General features: G+C 40.3%; 3 protein-coding genes across 5 annotated transcripts in view; 2 read left to right on the forward strand and 1 right to left on the reverse strand.

The window, feature by feature from the left end:
• camk1db (calcium/calmodulin-dependent protein kinase 1Db) overlaps positions 1 to 2,205 on the forward strand; it is a 38,987-nt gene extending 36,782 nt beyond the window's left edge. For both annotated transcript variants that reach the window (XM_047386597.1, XM_047386591.1), the window contains one exon: positions 494 to 2,205. In XM_047386597.1, coding sequence (XP_047242553.1) covers positions 494 to 642 — 149 coding nt within the window. In that variant the 3' untranslated portion in view covers positions 643 to 2,205. The remainder of the gene's footprint in view (positions 1 to 493) is intronic.
• Positions 2,206 to 3,910: 1,705 nt separating this feature from the next.
• Positions 3,911 to 12,968, reverse strand: ucmab (upper zone of growth plate and cartilage matrix associated b). Of its 2 annotated transcripts, XM_047386713.1 has the most exons (6): positions 12,830 to 12,968; positions 12,398 to 12,469; positions 12,171 to 12,233; positions 11,993 to 12,088; positions 4,286 to 4,384; positions 3,911 to 4,193 (listed from the first exon to the last, which is right to left on the reverse strand). In XM_047386713.1, the coding sequence occupies exons 2-6, from the start codon at positions 12,453 to 12,455 to the stop codon at positions 4,096 to 4,098; spliced, it is 414 nt and encodes a 137-aa protein (XP_047242669.1). In that variant the 5' UTR covers positions 12,456 to 12,469; positions 12,830 to 12,968; the 3' UTR covers positions 3,911 to 4,095. The 2 variants fall into 2 exon arrangements, with proteins under 2 accessions (XP_047242669.1, XP_047242673.1); XM_047386717.1 differs by lacking the exon at positions 12,830 to 12,968 and having other exon boundaries at positions 12,398 to 12,554.
• Positions 12,969 to 17,677: 4,709 nt separating this feature from the next.
• The window catches only part of LOC124881012 (cyclin-dependent kinase 17-like), a 43,103-nt gene continuing 36,107 nt past the window's right edge, over positions 17,678 to 24,673 (forward strand). Inside the window, exon 1 of the mRNA XM_047386498.1 lies at positions 17,678 to 18,044. The gene's annotated coding sequence lies outside the window, so the exon portion shown is untranslated. The remainder of the gene's footprint in view (positions 18,045 to 24,673) is intronic.

Below are 24,673 nucleotides of genomic sequence, written 5' to 3' on the forward strand. Positions count from 1 at the left end.
CAAAGCTAAACGTACACTCGAAACAGAAAGGTTTGGATCTGACTATATTTGTGTGTTAGAATGTCCTAGTCAAAGTGCGAACCTAAATCCAATTGAGAATTGGTGAGACTTCAACGTTGCTGTTCGCAAATGCTCATCCATCCTGACTGAGCTGTAACTAGTTTGCAAAGAAGAATCTAATTCTAATCTAGGGGTATGAATAGAAATGATGGCATGGCTGTTGGAAAAAAAAAAGATTATTTTTCTTTTTAATAGACATGTACACGGAAGACTGTCATGCAGATCAAAATTTACGTACAGCCCTCATAACAACTGATACCTTCCAGCGTTCCAGGGCTCAACTATGTAATAACAATCCCCTGCTTGGTGATGTTGATTATTATAGGGCTCCGGGCTCACTTTTAAATACGTAGTGTAACTAACCAGCAACGCATTGTTAATTAAAGCCAGTACAATTGATTTTTGTTCCTAATTAATGCAATGTCTCTCACAGGTCCTCCTATAGCTCCTCTTCCATCTGTTGTTAAAGTGCACAACCGGGACTCTGACATTCCTGTACCCCTAGAGGAGCCCCAGGTGGTGGCTGAACCCGCTCGGCCTCGCCCCTCCACTGTCACGGTCATCCACACTGGGACTAAATGACGCCAGGTTCCGCGGGAGGTGAGCTGGGAGACCACCGAGCTTTGAGACCACAGTTTTGGGTCTCATGATGCGACATGGTTGCCCAGTTTGCCTATCCCGCTGCCTCCCATCTGTTCATGCCAAACCCGGGGGAGGAATTTGAGGAGTGCTGGCTTGGCCACATTTAGCACGGCCGGGCGCGACACCCAATGCTTCCCTTCACATCATCACGCAGACCTGGAAGTTCAGAGGGGGAAGGGAAGACTGACCTGAAGCTGCGGTTGTGTGCAGACGGCGGCTTGTCTGGAAGGCCAACAGGCGGCTGCTGTGGGAGTCGCAGGACTAAACTGAACTCTCTCTTAGAGCTGCTGCCTGTCTTGATTGTGAAAGGTTGTTCCCTTGTATGCCTTGTGTAAATATCCTGCCTGGAACCGTTCTGTAGAGTCATGTTATGCAGGTGAAATGCAAGCTTCAAGCCGTGGTTAATACTTGTGCCATCAACTGCACTTTGAACTTCCTGTTGTTCGGGCGGCTCCTGTCCAAGCCGCTGAGGTGTTTGCTGTGATGGCTCACAGCATCATAACTTCCAACAGTATGGCTGTCAGTGTTGCGTGTTTGCTTTTTTTTTCTGGTATGGTTACAATCAGAGCACGACAATGTGCATTGGTCATGGCTGTGATCGCAAATGTTTGATTATCTATTGGAATATTTATTTTCTTATAATATATAACTTTTTGTAAGAATATAATTTGCTGAGATGTGTACATGTTTATTAAAACTGGACTTGCAGTTAGTTGCCACATAAGTACAGTATCTAATAGATGTGACTTTGTAATTGCTGTTTTATTTAATGAGTTTTGATGTAACTGTAAAGTCCTCCTTTATCCACAGGAGGGCGCTTTATGAGTTCTCAGGGATCTGCAGGGATGTGTGCTAGAATCTAACCAAACGCCTCTGTGTGATCAATCACAGCTGACTCATCCAACCTATCAAAAAGATTTAAAAAACCCATCCAAGTACAGCTTTTTATCCCCATGTTCCACAGGGATAGATGTTTACATCCTGACACTATGTTTCTTCTTGGTAAACCTTGAAAATGACAACCCATGTGTCCATTTCTGACTGCAAAGATATACGGATGTGAAGGTATCCTGGTAAATTTTGCTCCCGCTGCAGAGTCAGATGAGTGTACAGTGGTGCAGTTAAAGTATCGTGCTCTGCTTCCGCTCCTGAAGTGGCTGCTCTGAGAACAGCTCAGCCACTCTGTGTTTAATCACTGTGTTTTCATACCAGCCTGTTGAATTTAGCAGAAAGACTCTTGTCCTTTTCCCCCCCTTCTGCTCTGTTGCTCTCTAAAGACTGGCTTTCACGGAGAAGAGAAGGGGTCCATCTTTGTATTTTCTCTGTGCTTTCTCTACTTTAATCACTCAACATGAATGTTGAATTTTAAAAAAAAATCTGGAAAAGAAACAAGTGCATGGCCAGTATCTAAGGTTTTACCACCTTTTAACCATCAATAAATATGGTTAATATGAAAGATTTTGGATATCTACTTACTGTAAATACAAAAACTACAACATTCAACAGTCTTGTGTGTTTATTGTAAGATTAAGATTTTAAATTCACATATAACAGAGTATTGCAGATATGTGTCTATAGTTGAGTGAAAAGTGGAAAAAGTTCCAATGCATACACTGGATATATAAAGTATACACATCCATGTTAAAATTCTATGCTAAATAATTTCAGATGCCTTTTCCCTTTTTATATGACCAATGACCTTTACAACTCAATTGAAAACCAAACAACAAACAAAAGAACCCCATATCCACATTGAAGCACGGTAGCGGCAGTGTCATGCATTGGGACTGTTTTTCTTCGGCTGGAGCTAGGGTCTTAGTCAAAGTGTAGGGAGTTATAAACAGTTCCAAATATGAGTTGATCGGGCTGCCCACTCCTGCAGAAGCAGTATTTTAGCTTCTTGGGTTTTATTTTTTGGGTTTTTTTGCCCCTAAAAGGTTTCTTTTCACGTGAGATGTACAGAATACATCACACTAAATGTGGAAAAAGTTCTGAAGTTATTTATTAACTCATTTTTTACATTGCAAAATCCTGACATTTTAACAGGGATGTGTTGATATTTTTTTTATTCTCAATGGATGTGAAAGCAGAAAGCAGAGTATTGTGGCCGCTAAACTGGTCACCACAGGAGGTGGTGGAGGACAGGGTGCTGGCAAAACTGCTGGCAATCAGGGATGGTCCCTGTCCACATCTCTACAAACCACCAGACAAATTAAAGCACTGAATATTAACACTGCCATTAACTTGGAAGAAAATATTATCCTCCTGCTTGTTTTATTTGCTATGCAAATCACAGGTGTAACACATTTTATTAATGTTTTTCCCAATGAACTTTGCTTAGCCAAAACTTCAGGATATTAGGACACCTAAAATGTCATCTGTGAGGCATGAAGGTGGTGGTTTTATGGTTTTGCCTGCATCAATCCGTGACTGGAAACTATAACAACTTAATCTGTTCAGACAAATGAGCAAAAATTATTTGAAGTGTAAATTATTGGATATGTAAACCTAGTATTTTCACCCCATGATAAATGACTAAATGTTTATGTATAGGTTTGTTTTGGTTCTCTTTACCTATTTCACTGTTGTTTGTAAAAATATGTAGTTTTCTTTAAAATGTGAACATATCAGAAATTACTTCTGTAAATTAAACTATTTAACATTTGGTCTTTTAAATCAGTTGTGGCAGTAATAAACCACTGGGTTAATCACAGACAAAAGCAAATAGGTGACTATATATATATATATATATACTATATATATATAACAAGTACAGATACTTCTTAAAAAATGTGAATATAATTAAAGTTTAATATTTGGTTCAATTACCATAGTGTTGTGGTTGCTGTGCTTGATTGGTTCGCAAACTGGCCTGACCTGTCAAGAGGAAGATGAGAGACACCAGACCTAACAATGACAACGACCTGAAGGCCACTATAAAAGTAACCTGGGCTTCCTTCACACCTCAGCAAAACCACAGGCTGACCGTCTGCATACCATGCCGCATTATTGCAGTAATACATGTGAAAGGAGTCAAGTATTGACTGCATAGAAAGGAGCCTGAAATTTCCTTTTTTTAAATATCCTTTTTTATTGATTTTGTAATCAGTAAAAATGTAATATTCTAAGATTCTGAAACACTGAATTTGGGTTTTATTATCTGTAAGCCATAATCGTCAAAATTACAAGAAATAAAGACTTGAAATGTTTCACCTTGCGTAATGAATCTATATAATACATGAGTTTTACTTTCTAAAATGTTCTGAAATTTGACAAAGTAAAATATTGAACTTTTTCAAGATATTCTTATTTTTTGAGATGTACCTGTATTAATACAGTTTATTCCTCAATGTTTGGCAGCTGTCATAGTCATTCAGCCCCCCTGCATGGGTCTCAGGCGGTGTGACGATTGTACTCGTGGGGAGGATTCATCCCATCGTAGTGGAACTCCCTCCACTGCTCGGTGCTCTCTCTGGTCCTCTCATTTTGCTCTGAAGAGACCAGGAGGAGAAAGATGAGCTTAAAAAAGGTCTAAACTCATTTTCCCTCCTTCAGCTGCATCTGTTCTACATGCTTCACATACCATCATGGTCCTCCTCAGCGTAGCTCTCAAACTCATTCCTCTTCTCCTCATGAAACTCCCTCTTTCGCTCGTCTGCGGCCAAAACTTGCCTCTGCTCCGCTGCAAACACAGCAGGGAAGAAATGAACCAAGTAGGTAATGATCTGGATTTTAGATTCAAAAGGGGTGTGTGTTATGTTTGTGGTTGCTGGCAGTTGCTCCATCAGACTTGGTGAACAAACAGTACTTAAAAACAACTAAGAACATCAGCTTAAATGAGTTTTTATGGAAATCCTTCTGTTTGAATGATAAAAGTCGAAGGGACCAGTTTATACCAGAATTATGACACAATAGATGCAGTGGAAATCCTCATGCTGTAAACTGCTTTGTTAGACTTCTGTATTTTATTACATTTTTTATGTGAAACAGCACTACAACGGGGGAGGCATAATTGTGAAGTGAAAGAAAAATAAAGTAGAGAGTATGCCACAACCTCTAATCTACCAAAGACACGACTCTCTAAACTCACAGGCCAGTTAAGGAGCTCATAAAAAGAGAAGTAGCCAAGAGACCCATGGTACCTCTGGAGGAGCTGCAGAGATCCACAGGTCAGGTGGTAGATCAACTTGTTTTGCCCACTGCATATCTAGCCTTTATGAAAAAATGGCAAAAACAATGGCAATTTTGAGAAAACAAAAACACACACAAAGTCCCTTTTTGTATAAGCCATGTTGGAAACACAATGAATGTGGAAGAGGGTGCTCTGGTCAGGTCAGACCAAATTTTATCATTTTGGTGAGCACACCAAACTTTGTCTAGAAGAAAGCCAACGCTGCACATCGCTCTGAATACACCGTACCCACAGTGAACCGTAGTGGCAGCATCATGCTGTGGGGATTTTCTTGAAGGGGCAGTGAAGCTCTCCAGTGGTGATAGATTTGAATACAAATCCATTCCATGCTTTTCAGACTTTTATTTGTGAAAAATTTAGATAAATGTATCAGTTTTTTACCCACTAAACAAATGTGCGCTGCTTCGTGATGTTGTGTCACATAAAATTCCAATATAATACACTTAAGTTTGTGGTTATAACGTGACAAAACATGAAAAGGGTAAAGGGGGATGAATTGCTTTGTAAATCACTTTATATACAGTCATTTTCAATAAATTTGAATATTATTCAAATGTTCATAGATTAATTTTACACCGACAAGCCTTTATTTCCATTAATTAGGATGATTTCCGCTTACAGCTAATGGAAATACAACCTTAAAGATTATAATATTACATCAGACCAGTAAAAAAAAAATATATTTTAATACAGAAATGTGGGCTTAATGAAAAGTATGTTTAATATATGGTTAATTCAAGCTTAATTTGGTGAAGTAAAAGTTAGGCATTTGGATGTTAAACGTTTCTCACCCACACACTATCTTTAACACAGATAAGGTTGTCTACCTGAAGCAGACACAGAGGTTACATCTCACAAACATTTGTTATAGAAACCTAGTCAGCGTGTTTTCATCAGCTAGATTCACTCCATCTGATCGGAGTATTGCTTTGCTCTTCGTCCAGACACATTCAAAGAATTAAAGCCAAAATACTGAAGTCAAGCTTTTAAAATGGACTGACCTCAATAAGACACTGCTGGTATGTCATAAAGAATAATACGCAGCATGCTGAAAGGGTTATCAATTAACAAACTGGTGATGCATACCATTTGGTTGGAAAAGCTAAACATTGAATGGTATGTATAGCAGGACAATGTCCTTAGTCCTCAATGACTATAGACCTGTTGCCCTGACATCCCACATCATGAAGGTCCTAGAGAGACTCCTGTTGGCCCACCTGAGTAAGCAAACAGTAAATCATCAGGACCCCCTTCAGTTTGCTTATTGCTGTGGAGTTGGAGTTGAAGATGCCATCATACACCTGCTTCAACAAACCCACTGTCATCTGGACAAAACCAGCAGCACTGTGAGGATCATGTTCTTTGATTTCTCCAGTGCATTTAATACATTCCAACCTGATTTGCTTTGTCAGAAACTCCAGAAGACTCAGGTGGAGGCCTCAACAATCTCCTGGATCAAAGACTACTGACAAACAGACCACAGTTTGTGAGACTGAAGGGTTGTGAGTCTAACCAGGTAGTCAGCAGCACAGGAGCACCACAGGGGACTGTACTCTCACTATTTCTTTTCACGCTGTACACCTCAGACCTCCAGTACAAGACAGAATCCTGTCATCTGCAGAAATACTCGGATGATTCTGCAGTCGTGGGGTGGATCAGAGATGGACAAGAATCTGAGTACAGGAAGGTGGTGGACCGCTTTGTGGCATGGTGTGGAAACAATCATCTCATCTTGAACGTGACTAAAACAAAGGAGATGATTGTAGATTTTAAGAGAAACAGGAATAAGTCAAAAACAATTTATATCATGGGAGAAGAAGTGGAGGTGGTGGAGGAGTATAAATACCTCAGTGTTAACCTGGACAACAGACTAGAGTGGAGATGCAACTGTGAAGACATCTACAAGAAGGGACAGAGCAGACTGTACTTCTTGAGGAAGCTTAGGTCCTTTGGTGTTTGCAGCAAGATGCTGCATATCTTCTATAAGTCTGTTGTGGAAAGTGTGATCTCTTCTGCCATCATCTGCTGGGGAAGCAGCATCAGAGACAGGGACTCCTCTGGAGATCATTGTGGAAAGACGGATTCTTCATAAAATGAAGAATATTATGGAGAACCCTGAGCATCCTCTTCATGAGACTGTCCTACAACAACAGAGTCTTCAGTCAGAGGCTTCTTCAGATCTGCTGTAAGACGGAGCGCTACAGGAGATCCTTCCTGCCCACAGCCATCAGCATCTACAACGGCTCTTTGTAGCTGTAATGAAACCCTGGTTATGCCCTATTCATACTATTCCCTATGCAATTAAGAACTAAATAATCTGTTTTGATTTTTTGACCCACTTAAATGTTTCAATTTATCAAAATAATTGTAATACCAGACTAAGATAACCTGAGTAAAAACAAGATGTTTCTTTAAAATTATAATTTTACTTGTTAAGGGAAAAAGCTATCCAAAACAACCTGACCAAGATCATGTCACAGCATCTCAATCAAAATCTAAATCCAGGCTTTAACTAGGCCAAAACCTTCATTCTGTTGTCTTTTTGTTTTTTGTAGCCATGCAGAGGTGGACTGGCTGGTGTACCTTCAGATAATTGTCCTGCTGTATAACTCATGTGGCTTGGCTTAAGGTTATAAACCCGATGGGTGGATCTCCTTTAGCATTTCCTTCTAGAGAGCAAAATTCATGCGTCTATCCGTGATGGCAAATTATCCAGTTTCTGAGCAGTAAAACAGCCTCAGACCATCATACCACTACCAGCATGTTTGACTGCTGGTATGATGTTTTTTCTGAAACACTGGGTTAGTTGTACGGCAGATTTCACAGGACAAACACCTTCAATAAAGCTCCAAATTTGTCTGATTAGCCCACATATTATGTTCCCAAACCATCCTAGGGATTTATTTTATTTTTTATATTTTGTCAAATGAAAGTAGATCTTTCTGATTTTATTCTGGTTTGGGATTAGTTTTGCTGCAGAACTCTCCTATAGATGACATTTTTGCTCAGTCCCTTTCTTATTGTGGAATAATGAACTCTGACCTTAACTGAGGTCACTGAGGCCTACTGTGCTTTAGATGTTCTACGTTCATGTGTGACATCTTGAATAGTTTCAGGATGTGCTCCAGGTGAAATGACCACATGAACAAAACTCAAAGTCTCAAAGTTTTAGAAATAGATTTACTGTTTCCAGATTGAAACAAGTTAATAAATTTGTTTCTCATCTGTTTCTTTAGTTTAAGGTGGTTTATTTTGAGATATTTTAGCTCTCTTCATGCTATCTGCTTCTATTATAAATACCTCGGTGTTCACCTGGACAACAGACTAGAGTGGAGATGCAACTGTGAAGCCATCTACAAGAAGGGACAGAGCAGACTGTACAGATCCTTCTCAAAATATTAGCACATTGTGATAAAGTTCATTATTTTCCATAATGTCATGATGAAAATTTAACATTCATATATTTTAGATTCATTGCACATTAACTGAAATATTTCAGGTCTTTTATTGTCTTAATACGGATGATTTTGGCATACAGCTCATGAAAACCCAAAATTCCTATCTCACAAAATTAGCATATCATTAAAAGGGTCTCTAAACGAGCTATGAACCTAATCATCTGAATCAACGAGTTAACTCTAAACACCTGCAAAAGATTCCTGAGGCCTTTAAAACTCCCAGCCTGGTTCATCACTCAAAACCCCAATCATGGGTAAGACTGCCGACCTGACTGCTGTCCAGAAGGCCACTATTGACACCCTCAAGCAAGAGGGTAAGACACAGAAAGAAATTTCTGAACGAATAGGCTGTTCCCAGAGTGCTGTATCAAGGCACCTCAGTGGGAAGTCTGTGGGAAGGAAAAAGTGGCAGAAAACGCTGCACAACGAGAAGAGGTGACCGGACCCTGAGGAAGATTGTGGAGAAGGGCGGATTCCAGACCTTGGGGGACCTGCGGAAGCAGTGGACTGAGTCTGGAGTAGAAACATCCAGAGCCACCGTGTACAGGCGTGTGCAGGAAATGGGCTACAGGTGCCGCATTCCCCAGGTCAAGCCACTTTTGAACCAGAAACAGCGGCAGAAGCGCCTGACCTGGGCTACAGAGAAGCAGCACTGGACTGTTGCTCAGTGGTCCAAAGTACTTTTTCGGATGAAAGCAAATTCTGCATGTCATTCGGAAATCAAGGTGCCAGAGTCTGGAGGAAGACTGGGGAGAAGGAAATGCCAAAATGCCAGAAGTCCAGTGTCAAATACCCACAGTCAGTGATGGTCAGGGGTGCCGTGTCAGCTGCTGGTGTTGGTCCACTGTGTTTTATCAAGGGCAGGGTCAATGCAGCTAGCTATCAGGAGATTTTGGAGCACTTCATGCTTCCATCTGCTGAAAAGCTTTATGGAGATGAAGATTTCATTTTTCAGCACGACCTGGCACCTGCTCACAGTGCCAAAACCACTGGTAAATGGTTTACTGACCATGGTATCACTGTGCTCAATTGGCCTGCCAACTCTCCTGACCTGAACCCCATAGAGAATCTGTGGGATATTGTGAAGAGAACGTTGAGAGACTCAAGACCCAACACTCTGGATGAGCTAAAGGCCGCTATCGAAGCATCCTGGGCCTCCATAAGACCTCAGCAGTGCCACAGGCTGATTGCCTCCATGCCACGCCGCATTGAAGCAGTCATTTCTGCAAAAGGATTCCCGACCAAGTATTGAGTGCATAACTGTACATGATTATTTGAAGGTTGACGTTTTTTGTATTAAAAACACTTTTCTTTTATTGGTCGGATGAAATATGCTAATTTTGTGAGATAGGAATTTTGGGTTTTCATGAGCTGTATGCCAAAATCATCTGTATTAAGACAATAAAATACCTGAAATATTTCAGTTAGTGTGCAATGAATCTAAAATATATGAATGTTAAATTTTCATCATGACATTATGGAAAATAATGAACTTTATCACAATATGCTAATATTTTGAGAAGGACCTGTACTTCTTGAGGAAGCTTAGGTCCTTTGGTGTTTACAGCAAGATGCTGCATATTTTCTATAAGTCTGTTGTGGAGAGTTTGATCTCTTCTACCATCATCTGCTGGGGAAGCAGCATCAGAGCCAGGGACTTAAAAAAGCTCAACAAGCTGATAAAAAAGGCTGGTTCGGTTCTGGGGACTCCTCTGGAGATCATTGTGGAAAGACGGATTCTTCATAAAATGAAGAACATTATGGAGAACCCTGAGCATCCTCTTCATGAGACTGTCCTACAACAACAGAGACTTCAGTCAGAGGCGTCTTCAGATCTGCTGTAAAACGGAGCGCTACAGGAGATCCTTCCTGCCCACAGCCATCAGCATCTACAACGGCTCTTTGAGGAAACCTTCATAATATGAGCTATAATAACATTTAATTTCCCTTTGGGATTAATAAAGTATTTTTGAATTGAATTGAATTGAATTAAAGTTATATCTGGATCTAGCAGTATTTGGTACCGGATGTGTCTAGTGAAATTGGGCCGAAAATATAGGTAATCACAGTTAATAATAGTTTAAAATAAATAAAATATTTAGTTAAATAAGATTTTTGTGTATCCTTAGGTCATCTTTGTTTGATATTATCTGACCCTAAATGCTTAAATGGCAAAAAGCAAATTTTTTTTTCCCAGCACTGTATTTCTGAAAGCCTTTTTGGCAGCAGGTTGTCAGTGAAACTCACACTGGCTACAGTAACAGTAAAAAAATCAACTCTGATTGGGAAAGTATGGTTTTGCAGTACCACCCTTTTCAAAGAAAGTTCACGGCCTCTGACCTTTTCTAAGACTTCACTGTTCAAGTGTGTGCTTTCACTGGGAGCTGCAGCACATGCTAAGAGTTTATGTCAGACGACCATAAATTACAAGACTCAGGGATATATATTTTTTTCTTATTATTTTTCTTATTATCATTATTTTCGATGCTTTTATGGTCGTGATATGCAGGAAAGTCCATGTAAAGCTTATCCGACTGGTCTAAAGGATTTTTTTCTGACCCCTGTCTGGTAACGCGGCTGCACATTCCTCATTTGACTCCCAGCCGCTCTCTCACGTACTCACTTATTCCTCTGTTCCCAGCTTTGCATTCTTGCTCTTCTACCTGCAGAAACTGTCACCTTGTTGGCAGACGCACATCATGTTATACAACATCTCGCCTAAAGGCTCCAGAAAAAAATCATAGAGTAGGTGATCACTAGCAAAGGGGGGATTGGTGCAGGTGTGGGAGCTCCATGCTGGCCTGTGACTCCTGCTGGAGCAGATAAACCAGTCTGCGGTTGTCTGTGGTCAGTCCAAGTCCAGGAAGAGTTAACCAATAAAGGCAGACTGTTGTAAGCATCACAGCAGCATGTCATTTGTTATTTTACTATGTATTGAGAAATATTGTCAGTTAGCAAGGGTAAATCTGCTAAAGCGTATTTATTGCACAATACCACCCTGTCTAGGTTCTGGATGTGGACAAAAACATTTGGGAAAAATTACTTTTTTCTGTCATCCTGGAAAGAAATCACCATGACAGACATGACATTAAATGTACGTTTAGTGATTTAACTGAGATCTCTTACATGCAACACATGTTTCCATTTGCACATTGTCTGATGTTTCAATCGACCAAAAATCTGCTGACAATTTCATTTACATTTCAGGTTGGACACATACTGTTAAGACAGACACGCAATCAGTTCTGTTGCACACTTTCCATTAACGGCCAGTAGTCGTTGTCCCCTTGGTATGTTTTGACGGTCCAGAAAATGCAAACATTTCAAGATATATTTTATGTTTACGATAATATTATTATTAATATTATTATTATTTTGTTAATAGTAATAATAATAATAATATGATCATGATTATGATGATGATGATGAGGGTGTTGAGCCTTATTTTGTTCTGAATTGCAGCATTTAATTTTAAATGAATCCAAGAAGACAAACAGCTGTGTAGGTTCCTCTCCAGTGAAACTATCCTCTCTTTTATGATAACACACTGATTGCCATGGTGACCACATTAACATACCCACATGCAGTAATACCGAAAACCTCTCTAACCTGACCATAGTTCAAACTTCCACAAACTCACCGTTGATCTCATCCTGGGATTTTACAGCCCGTCTGCTGCGTTTCCTGAAGAAGTTGGAGGCATCGGCCTCTTTCATGAAGATCCTCCTCAGCGGACCTGCGGGGGGAAACAGGTTGTGGTTTTTCAGCACTGAAGGAAACAACAATAGGATGCCCAGCAGTGAAATCCAGCTCCACACCTGCTGGACTTTTTGCATTGGCTGTGTTGCTGGCCACAGCTGCAGATTCAGCCTCTTCAGACACTGTGTTTGGAGACAAAATGAGACGGGTCTTACTAAAAATAAAAAGCATACCTGTGTAAAGCGCAGACAAAACAAACAGTTAATCTCCTTGCATAAGACCCTGCATAACATTTCATATGTGTGTGGATTTTTAATCCACCTGCATATAAAAGCATTAGACTCACAGTTCAGTGCAATCAGCACTGCAAGGAGAACCAGGAGGGTTGCATACGTCCAGGACATTTTTAACTCTGTGTCTGAAAAAGAAAAACAGGAGGGACCGAGATGAGTGAAACTTGGATTAGAGGTGGGCTGGAGAGCCTGGAGCGACCCCGACTACTCGTCAGGGGAGGGAGAGAGGGACCCTGCAGATTTGGGAATAAAAAGAGCAGAGAAAGTGACAAGATAGTACATGGCAGTTTATCTTTGAACTATTAAACAATTTAATTTTCTCTAACCAACTCTGACACCTTTGCCTGCCTCTCAAGAAAAGCATCCCAACAGTATAAGGCAGCCATGTGTCAACGGTGTTTTCAGGGTGATGCATAGTGTGAGATTTCCACTAGTGTAACTAAGATTATTTTAACTGGGCTGTTTAGTCAGAGAAGGATACAAACCTAGTTGTACAAGAGTATGCTTAGATTTCCAGCCAAACGTCTCCTACACGAATCAGAGATGGGCCCCTTGAGACGGGGCCCCTACTCCCTCCGCTCTGCGTAAATTGAGCCAGGAAATGAGCAGCCCTGTGTTTGCTTGACTTTTTTTCGACGTGGATCCTGGCTGCGCCACAGAAAACAGTGAATGTCCCAATGTTTTGTGAGAAATTTGAAGGTGGTGGTATGTTGGCTCACCTGAAAGTGAGAGGAAATATGCGGGATGGTTTGAGAAGGTGGGACACTGAGAGAGAATGTTTCACTCAGTTCAGCATAAAAATTTAAGAGAAATATGATTCAGATTTACACAAATAAAACATCAGCTTTCAGTCAAATTGGGACATTAAATTTACCTGTAATATTTGTTGAAACTTCCAAAATATCCATCCCTCTATTTTTTCTGCTTGCTTAATTCTTTCAGGGTTGCAGAGCCGAGTGCCTATCTTCAGTGGTCAATGAAAACACCCTGGACAGGTCGCAGGGCAGCACAGAGATGCACGGCACAAGGACAAGCAATTATGCATGCACATACCCACACCTACGGGAAGATTAATGAATGAATAAACCAACATGCATGTTTTTAGAATAAATGAGGAAACAGGAGAAGCATGTGGAATATGCAACGCCACAGCAAGGCCTTGTTGTTGCAAGGCAACACTGCAGACAGCTGCTTCACCACACAGCCCAGTTTCCAAAGATTCTGACATAATTCACCTAAATGTAAGATCCATCCAAGATTTGATTTGATTTGATTTTTATTTTATTCCACATTGTGTAAGTAATTTTGAACACCTACAGTCTGAACTTGTGCATAGATAATATCAGTCCTACCTGTAGTTTATGTAGGGGGAGAGTGGGGACACTTGCAACATTGTTGATTTAACCAAAAAACATTCAGCTGGACTGATGAGAATTATCCAGAAGATATCCCCTCATTCTTTCTGGAAGACAGCAGCCACACCCTGTCATTCCTTCTGGGAGAACTAAAAATCAAGGTAAAAAAGTAATATTTTTAATGATTAGTTTTTTTGTGATCTCGCCCACACTGCATGTATGACAGTTATACAGTTTGAATCAGCAGTTTCTTAGCTTCTAACAGCCATAGGCACCATGGGCCAAAACTATGTTTTAAGTTAGCATTGCTAGTTTAAAGATGATAGTTAGGGCGAGGTTGCAACACACTGTTGCAACTGTCCCTCATGACCACAATGGTGAAGATGTGACAAATAAATAAAAGCCAACTTAATGAATGCGGTAGAGAATATTTATTAATATGTCAGGTGTCTAGTTATTTAACACCAAACTGATCTCTAAAGACTTAACCGAAGTTGCAGAAGATCCCACACCTTCTCTGTGTTTTTTTGGTTTTTTTTCCAGCATGTCATGAGACAGGAAAAGAACAACAGACAGGGGTGTCTTTGTTATTAAATCTGTGTTCAGTATTAAATTTGTTTTAGTCACCACCACCAACTCTGGTCTCCAGGTCTGCCTTGCCATCTTGGGTTTATTCCTATGACAGGGTGTTGCTGTGTAAAAATTCTAACGGATTCTCATAATTTTCTAGAATAACAATATCAGTTTTTTATGTGATGGTATGTAATGATAATGTAATATGATTATTTATGAAACAGACATTATTTGGTTAAATAGTTGAATAAGCCAATAATTTGAAAAAAACTGTGATGAAAAATGAGTTTAATTTGTTAATAAATTGCTGTTGCAACTGTCCCTCGTGTCTGTTGCAACTTGCAACATTTGAGAATCTCTATTCAACCACATGTTACTTGCTTTACATTTACATTTTTACAAATGTTGCACTTGTATGGATGTGTAGGGGAAACGTGTGAGTTTACTATGTTAAAATATTGTCATTCAAATACAAATAGCCTGTGAGAAATTGAGGGAAAAGTAAAAACTGCTGCAACTGTCCCCACTCTCCCCTACTTCTGTTACTGTAAATTATCCTATAAAAACATAAAATAGTTTGATATTTTTTAAGTATTCTGTGTAGTAATAACTATTAAGCTTTTTATTTTCGAAGTATTTGCCCGTGTGTATGGGGGTCCAAAAGTGCCACAATTCAATAAAAAAATAAAGCTAAATATTGAAATATGACTTAGATGTGTCAATATCTAATGAACATTGGATATTGAATATATATAGTAGGATAAACATATCATAAATCAATCTATTACACACATTGAATTATTTCACATTTGTTTGCTATTTTACGATCCTGTATAAAGGTGCCATAATTAAAAAAGATATTCAATGATTACTGAAATGTGTCATTTAATTAAAACCGCATACCAATACACAACTGATTAAATAAGAAATATTTATGATTAATTTATATGGTTTGATAAACATCTCATAAATCAAATATATTTATCTCTTAATGCAAAAACAAAAAATTATTACCATTTATTTGCTTATTTAATGAACATGTGATCAGCACGAACTGATTTAATCTCTCATGCTTCCCTATTAAAGTCACTGGGCAAGGCTAACACTTCTCAAGTAAAGATAATTGGTCTGAAATTAATTTAATGTGAATTGTGAACTTACTGATCAACCAATCATATGCTTGGGTCTCTTAGAAAAGCCACAGCAACTTATTTCATGCACTATGGTAAAGGAGCCATGCATGAATAAATAGAATAAATACTGAATTATTCTTATCTGAACTAATTCATTGACGCACACAAATTTTTTTCTGGTTTCCTTTTAAAAAACGTGTTAAAAAAACGCAAAACTTATAAATCTTGATCTCTTTGTTTTTTAAACTTTGGAATTTTTGGCACTCAAGACTAATGATTTGAAAAATTTACTTTTTGCTTATCATTTCAAAGTAACCAATAATTATTTATTTTTATACATCAACAAAACTGCGCCTAAACTGGAAAATGTAAATATTTTTTATACTTATCGTTAGTCCCATGCGAATCACCTGAAATCTTGATATAAAAATGAGTTACTCAGTTTGTGTCTGTTAATTTGCTCAAAATGTTTTATAACAAAAAGGAGTCATTGTGTGCATTGTGTCTTACATCTAACTGCTGAGTAGATTGGCCTGGTGTCAGCTGTAGACGCTGGTTTATTGAGAAGTACGGTGCCATGTAAAAATATTCAAACCCCTCCAATTTTCTTACATCATGTCAACTTACAGCCACAAACTTCAGTATTTTATTAGAATTTAATATAAATAAATACAAAGTAGTGTATATGAAGTTGGAGGAGAGTAATATTTGGTTTTCTTTTTTTTTGGACAAACAAAAAAATCTGAGAAGTGTGGTATGCATTTGCATTCAGCCCCCCTGAGTCAGCACCTTGTAGAGCCACCATTTGCTGCAGCTACAGCTGCAAGTCTTTTGGGAGTCTGTCTCTAACAGTTTTACACAACTAGACAAAGATGCCCTGTCATCTATTCAAAAAAAGCTCATATTCAGATTGGATGGAGAACATCTGTGAGCAATAATTTTTCAGTCTTGCAACAAATTCTCAAATGGACATAGATCTGGGCTTTGACTGAGCAATTCTAACACAGGGATATGCTTTAAAATACCCCACTTCATTCCAGTTGTGGCTCCCAAGCTTTGAAACGAGACCTTTGAATATTAAACAGGCATCTTCGCCTTCTATTTGTTTGTCTCTTTTAAGGCACAATTTTCCCAATAGTCTTCGGCCTAGTGTTAGTTGACATGCTATTTTAAATATCTGTATTTTACCATCTGTGTCATGTCCTAGTTTTACATTTTTTATGTAGCTTATTTTTGTACAGCACCTTGGATAAACTTGTTTTTTAAATGTGCTCTATAGGTAAATTGGACTTGGACATGGACTTGTAGCTCTGGCTGTATGCTCAGATCGTTGAAGGCATATCCTCAGCCCAGTCTATTTTCTGACTTCTGACGGGTTTTCTTACAGGAATTCTCTGTAATTATCCCCATCCATCCTCCTATCAACGTTGGCAAACTTTTCCTTAACCTTCCAAATAGGAGCATCCCCACAGCATAATGATTCTATCACCCTGCTTTACCATAGGGAGGGTATGTTCAGGATGATGCGTTGTGTTAGCTTTCTGCCATATGTAGTGTTTTGCATGTTAGCCAGAAAGTTATCTCGTCATCTCATCTGATCAAAGCACCTTGATCCATGTTAGCCATGACGCTTACGTGATTTGTATCCTACAGCAAAGCTCCAGGAGATGTTGAAAGCTTCGGGATTTGTTTTATAAACTAATCCTGCTTTAAATTTCCCCCACAATGCACGGTAGTGCAGTTGGTAGCACTGTTGCTTTGCAGTAAGAAGGTCCTGGGTTTGATTCCCTGCATGGGGTCTTTCTGCATGGAGTTTGCATGTTCTCCCTGTGCATGTGTGGGTTCTCACCAGGTACTCTGGCTTCCTCCCACAGTCCAAAGACATGCCTGTTAGGTTAATTAGTCACTCTAAATTGCCCTTAGGTGTATGAATGAGTGTGTGCATGGTTGTTTGTGTGTTGCCCTGTGATGGACTGGCAACCTGTCCAGGATGTACCCTGCCTCTTGCCCATAGACTGCTGGAGATAGGCACCAGCTCCCCCGTGACCCACTATGGAATAAGCGATAGAAAATGAATGAATGAATGACTGACTGTATTTGTTTTGCTCTTCCGGGGTATTCATGGGTACATATTCACACCACGTTTTTCACACTTTTATTTGTTAACCATTTTCCATATTTTCCATCAGATGTCGCTGTTGAGTCACATTTGATGTTGTGTATTTTCTCGTGGTTACCGGTAGAGGGCGCTGTTACCACTGTGGCGACCTGATAGCTCAGCGGCCGGTTGGTGGCAGAAGGCAGAGTCAGCTGGCGTAGAGGGACCGACACGGATCAACTAATCGCTGCCGCCCCCTCTGCCGTGGTCTGCTCGACGAACAACCCTTCGACGGAGCTTCCTATCCTGTACAGGAAGAGAAACTTTGAGGTGTAAGCCACAAATCATGGCTCTGGACGCTTTGACCCCGCTGATATAAGCGACACCGCGGAGGAGAAAGGATCGACCTCACAGAAACCACAGCAGCTGCTTTGGTGTATTTTTTTTTTTTTTCTCGCTCGGAGGGAACGACGGCATCCGGCCTGAGAAAAAGAAGCTCCGAGGTCGGGGACTCCGGTCGGAGCAGTCTCCATCGCTTCTGGTGAGGGTCGTCAAATTTTTACTTCATTTATTTAGTAAATTTCTGTTAGGTTGGCTCACGTTTGAGCCTCGCTGACGCTAGAAACGAAAAGCAGAAAGATTTCTAACGATCTAACAGTGTACAAATCTGAACTTTACTACCTCGGGTTTAACGTAGATGCCGTTGAGTTTGCGTGAATGGCCGCAGTTCACCGAGACACAGCCAGGGTAGCTACATGGTGCTGAATGAACTTCAGAGGAGGTAATAGTTGGTGCTCCGGTGAGTTCATGGTGAGACATTTGTTGTTTCACGCCACTCAGAGCTCCACAAACTATATAGAAAAGGGGGCTAGTTGGCCGGTTGCTTTGCGTGGATCATCTTGCATAGTTGCCACCAAAACATTCTTTGACCCACATTTCAGAGATGTCCTGTCCTCTGGCTCCACGGTTTAACACCGGCCTCAGACTTCACACGCACCCCGGAAGAGCTGCTTCAAGCCCCGGCTATGCTGCTGTGTGAAGGCCCGGACTGAAGCGCTCCATCTGCTCCCTCTGAATCCCTGCAGTCTCTTATTGATGCGGGGATAAAACCTGAGAAGAGGTCCTCTGTCTTTTAGAAGTAACACATATATACTTTTTTAAATTAACACTCAGTAAGTTACTTTCATTTTGAGTATGCAGGCTGCTCCAATGAGCCAGGTTATCAGCTTCCACATTATAACCTTTGACTGGGAGAGTGAGTAACTGCTGGCTTTATCTCTGGATGTTGGTATTCATATTGATTTTACTTTATTGGCCATCTAAACACTGTTTGCAAACCGTCCTCGTCTAGCAGTACAGTTGTTGAACCCTCAAAGACGTGTATAAGGAGAGCTCAGAAACTCAGCAGAGTCCTCAAAGTAGGTTCAAGAGGTCTCCTTGGCAGGTCCAAGGTGAGGCATAGTTGGGACAAATTATGGCGTGGAAGACCATCCTTTGTGCTAGTATGTAAGATAAAAGAGAAGGTCCAAACTACAAAAGCACGAAATGACCTGCCTGTTACCAGCACTTACAAGATTAACCTCATTTGATATCATGGTATTAACATAAAAAATATATATCAATAATAAAACCAGAAGCACAAAAATCATCAGTTCTGATACTAGCTAATCTAACATTCTGACGATTACAGTTTAAAATAATATCTGTAACTTAAGACTTAAACACAAATATAGAATAAGCTCCTGTTAAATTATAATTTTGATTTTAGTGCTTGTTGTGCTAAACACTTTACTGTTGTTGTTCTGGTGTTCAGGGGATAACACTGAGGGGTATAACACGTTGATAGCTGGTGAATTATTCAGGCTGATGACGGAAAGTGTGTTGCAGCCTTCTTTCAGCCAGCTGACTGGTATTGTGCAGCAACTGTTGGAGGTGCAGCAGCATTGTGTTACTCTGCAGTTCAAGCACTTTGTTTCCGTGCTCACTTCCTGTGCACAGGTTTCATTTTGACAACCATAAGCTGACAGGCCTCCTTGTAACGTGTTTTCAGCCTACAGTGCCCGCTGCAGCGCTCAGTAGAAGCAGGAGGACAGGGAGTTGCTGGAGGTAGGAGGATGTACCCATGTTGTTTTGACACGGGACCGTTCCCTTGGTGAAGGCCTTGGGGATGGTGGCGGGAGGGTAACCTGACCCGCAGTGGAAACAGCTGTAGCCCTGCCGTGCTGATCCCCCCCCCCCCCCTCCCATACACACACACACACTGAGTCTCAGTGTGGATCAGATGATGGTCCAGTATAGGAATGGGTGTGTGAGCATGCACAGGAGTGGATTTCATTGAAATATATTCAGCCCTTCCAGTTGGGAGTTTATTCTCATTTCTTTCCTTTATCTTTTACAGATGCAAGTTATTCTTTGTGTGAGTAGGAATCACTAATTTGTTACCACAGCCGGTTTTATGGGGAACAAATCCGGCCAATCTTCCAAATTTACTTTGAAGATGTTTTGTAAAGTCCAAAATAATGCATCTAACGTCCGCTGAAGTCCTGGAAGTTTTACTGTCAGTGAAGTGAAGCTGCAGACTGAGACAGCTGGCTGAAGGTTAATGTGCCACTGCTCTCTGGGGGAGCAGCTGCTCCGTCGCAGCTTCCGCTCCCGTCTATATATATATATATATATATATATAGCCCTGAATACAAACTCTTCCACATTTTCTCTGCCGCATTAACGCAGGCATGCAGCTCAGCTTGCTCGCTCGCATGCAGTTGCTGCTGCTTGCACGTTTGCCAGCCTCCACTCCCTGACTCTGTCTCTCTAATTCAAGTGTCTGTTGATCTTAAAGATGGTCGTGCAGCCTGCAGCGGGTTGGCTGAGGACTTGTGTAACTCCTCCTTTAGGAACTCACTCAGTCATTTGTCGCAGTAGTTAGAGACAGGTGGACGTTTTTGTTTCTCGTTTTTTTCACTCTTGGCAGGTTCAGCGTGAGATGTTTGAACGCTGGTCTGGGCTTTATTTGGAGACAGAAACACAGGGTCATTTGAGCCTGTGTTATTAGAGCCGGCAAAGCTGTACATATTTCCAGTGCCCAGTGTCATGCGCTCATAATTAACTTCTCTTTGCTTTGATAAAAAAAAAAAAAAAAAAAATCCACCTTGGATTTCAGTCTGTTTTTCTTCTTTTAAATCTAAACGTAGACCACAGGCCCTTCAGATATTTGGCTCCAGCTCAGAGGTGTTTCTAATGAGAGATGGTGAAAGTAGGTCACAGTTCAGCAGGTCATGACTAACATTAGTCGTTTAATAATATGGCAGCTTTTCCTATCAGAGGACCAATAGGAAATACATCAACCAAAGTCCAAAATGTTACAGCTGATCTCGTGCTTCTGGAAAGCTTTGACCTGCTGATAACATTTTAGTCAATTCTGATTTATTTTCAAGAACTACATAAAAGTAATAGAAGATATAAAAACGACATAAAAAGTGTTTAGCGGTCATTTATTACTTTTATCGGGAGCAGAGGCAGTGCAGTGTAACAGAGCAGTGGCTTTAAAACTGGGTTTTACTATTATTTTTAAACTGAGATAAAATGGTTACAGTACAGCTTGAATTAAGGAAACGGCGGTGTCCGTGTGTCTACCCAGGCAAATATAGATCTGTGAGATTTCTAGACGGCTGCTGGCATGTTCAAGTCCTGCATGTTCCACAACAGACACACAAATCGAAGCCGAGAGGATAAAACTTTGTTCTCGTCTTGCTCTCTCTCGCCGATCAGGTCTGATCAAGCTGAAAATCTGATCTGATTTCTCAGCACCTTCATAATTAATGATGTTTTATTTAATTAATGTTTCTCCACCTATTAGATTAAATGTCATACTCCTCGCTGACTCCTAGTGTAACAAGTCGCTTCTTGTATTGTTTTTCTGACTAGTTTCTGTTTCCTATAGTTAAATATACAGTTTGATTTTTTTCGGGGAGGTTGGTTCTGAATCACTGCCTGATCAGGTTTTACAGCTAGCATGTAAGAAACCAGTGCAACAGTCTGCCTCGATGATTTCACAAGCCTCAAATCAGATGCCGCTGAAGGCATGATAACAATCAGTTTACGCAACAAACCGAGAAAGGTGCCTTGCACCTGGAAAGCTCAAACTCTGTGTGAAGTTGTGGATGTTAAATGATTCATTTCAGCCGTTTGAACTGGTTTTTCTTCTCAGTGCTGTTTCAACTTTTAGAGATTAAATCAATGGTGAAGTAAGTTTTGTTACAGATGGTTATTTAATTACGGAAAAAACTAAAATGTTTCAAGTTTCACGCAACCAGTGTAGCGCCCAACAGTGCTTCTACAGAAGCCTCTGTTTGTTTTTGCCCTTTGATTTAAACGCTGAGTATCTGAAAACATTATTCTACCATCTGGCCTTGACTGCTGTACCTGGGACCCAGCCTGTTGTTCCCAGTCAGCCATAAATGGGTTGCTGCTGAGAGGGAGAGCTCATTGACGCTCTCTCCGATGCTAATGTTCGGCTCACAAATGGAGGAGCGACGACTCGAGTCGAAGCTCAGATGAGTCTGATTATCTCCATAATGAGCCAAACTGATTGCAGTAATAATACCATTGTGCCTTAAATCAGTATTGACACCTTTGAATGCGTGTACATGTTGCTGTTAATTTTAATGGCAAGGGCACACATAAGGTGTGTGGTAGTGGTTATCTTTGCAGGACCCTAAAAAAAAAAAAGAAAACTCTAACATTTTAAACTCATCTTTAGAAACCAGTCTCATAAAGACCTTATATATTGCTGCATTTGATTAGGTTTGTATGAGTCTTGGATAATCAGGCTTTTTGCGGTCAGGTTTTTCCCTGATGCATGTTTACTTCTCAGAAGTAGTTCATTGTTTTGCTTTGAGCTCATAAGATAATATTAATATATTAATATTAATTGATTAAAGTGTCAGTCATTCCTAAGACAAATCATGTCCAGTAGTTCATTTACAATGTCATGTTATGCCACTCAGCCTTTTTTAGAACGGATTTGGTGAAGCAGTTATAAGTCAAAAATGTCGATCATCTTGTTCTGCTTTTTAAAATCCCAAAAATTTAGTAGTTAATACTGGGGATGTCCCAATCTTGGCCCAACTAACAGATTGGGATCTCAACCGTGACGTATTTTTTAATTTTTTATGATGACATATTTTTCTATTGTTAATCTACTACCTGTGATTTTTGTCAGCTGCACTCCCAGTGAGCTTCGACGTTGCAGTTTGCTCAGCCACCTTTTAAAATCATCAAAATAGCTGGTGCCTATCTCCAGCAGTCTACGGGCGAGAGGCGGGGTACACCCTGGACAGGTCGCCAGTCCATCGCAGGGCAGCACACAAACAACCACGCACACACTCATTCACACAAGGGCAATTTAAAGAGACCAATTAACCTAACAGGCATGTCTTTGGACTGTGGGAGGAAGCCAGAGTATCCGGTGAGAACCCACGCATGCACGGGGAGAACATGCAAACTCCATGCAGAAAGACCCCTGGCCGGGAATCGAACCCAGGACCTTTTTACTGCAAGGCAACAGTGCTACCAACTGTGCCACCGTGCAGGTACCAGTTGAAAAACTGTCTTTGTCTGTAAATATGCTCTATTCAGAACTCCTCAAGGTGCATAGCTTTAGCTTCACCTGGTTCGAATTCTGTTAAAAACATCTCATATTAAGCACCTTTCGCTATCTTATTATCAATTGGTTAATGGAAAAAAAAATTGTCGACATATTAATCATTTAGCAAAGTAATTGTTAGTTGCTAATAGCTCTTTTTTTACTTTAGGTTTCACCCACCAATACACACATTCATACGCCAACTCACAGATATTGGTGGGCTATTTGGGATTAAGGCCCTTGCCCAGGGCCACATCAGTATGTGGAGGGGCAAACGTTCAGATTGGAAGACTACTATTCACCCCACAACAACGTGGGGTTTACCCAAACAATCTAGATGGTTTTCACCCTTTACAGCAACGTTCACAGTGAAAGAGAGACTTTACTTGCTGCTGCAACTTTCTTCTCTGTCTGTATAATGCGACCTGCTCTGTGCACTGTGTCCAGACAGCTGTTGCTGTAGAGGTATTTAAAGCCATGCACTGACTTAATGAAGCAGGGTATCAAAGTTCTGTCTGCACACAACTCACTGGACCTGCACTGAAAATATGTTGCAAACTTTAAAAATGCCGTGTAAAAACCGAGAGTAAACAAGCTAATGTTAGCTAATGTTAATGCTTTGTATGAACTGATAATCAGCTGGCGCAACATATGTGAGTTTAATGGGGACTGTGGGCTGTCCTTAAGGAACTCCTGTTGGGATAAAATATCTGTCAGGATTAGGACTTTCCTAATAACACTGGCCAAATATTTCAATGGAACGAGTAATCTTGGGCTACTATATTTATACCAGTGATGTATTTGATTATTCAGATGCCTACAGCCAATTTTTCCTTTTCATTTAAGGGAAATTAAAATGAGTTTTTGTTCATTGCAGGTCTGTTGTGCAGCCCTGGTTGGGTTACTGCTGTATCAGTGAGTGTGTGTAGATTTTAGTGCCCATCTTATTTTTCCTGCTGGATGTACGGTATGCAAGTGTGCCACTTTTGTACATGGTAGCAGAGATTGTCTGCATTTCAGCCTCGCCCCTTTCGAACAGTAAACAGTGTGACCGAGACTGGAGTGTTGATCAGGGAGCATCAGCAATCAAAGGAGTTTAAGCTGGAAAATACCTGCGAGGCCCACGTGATAGCGCGCTCCAACTAATTACTGTATTAATTAGTCATCCTTTAGAAAATAATGTTACTCATCGTGATTTCCAGGAACACGGGGATGTTTTTGGAGAACTGATTACTTTTATCTGCTGACTACAGGTCAGATTAGAGATTGTTGTGGTTGATTTATGAGTTCTGGTTTTGTATAGCTGTTTTCAAAATAAAATGTTTTTGGTAAAATTATTTTTTTGAGAGCTGTCTCAAAGTAAAATCCTCCAGATTTTAGGACACGGCTGTCTACACAACTTACACCAAACTAAAAACAGTTCAAATGTATCATTTCTTTCAGGCTGCTTTTTCCTGCAATTTTGCTTTCAACGTTTCTCCTGCATTTTGTTTAATGCAAGATAAAATGTGCGATATAAGTCACTA

Source organism: Girardinichthys multiradiatus, chromosome 2, assembly GCF_021462225.1.
Source record: "Girardinichthys multiradiatus isolate DD_20200921_A chromosome 2, DD_fGirMul_XY1, whole genome shotgun sequence".
Taxonomy (NCBI): domain Eukaryota; kingdom Metazoa; phylum Chordata; class Actinopteri; order Cyprinodontiformes; family Goodeidae; genus Girardinichthys; species Girardinichthys multiradiatus.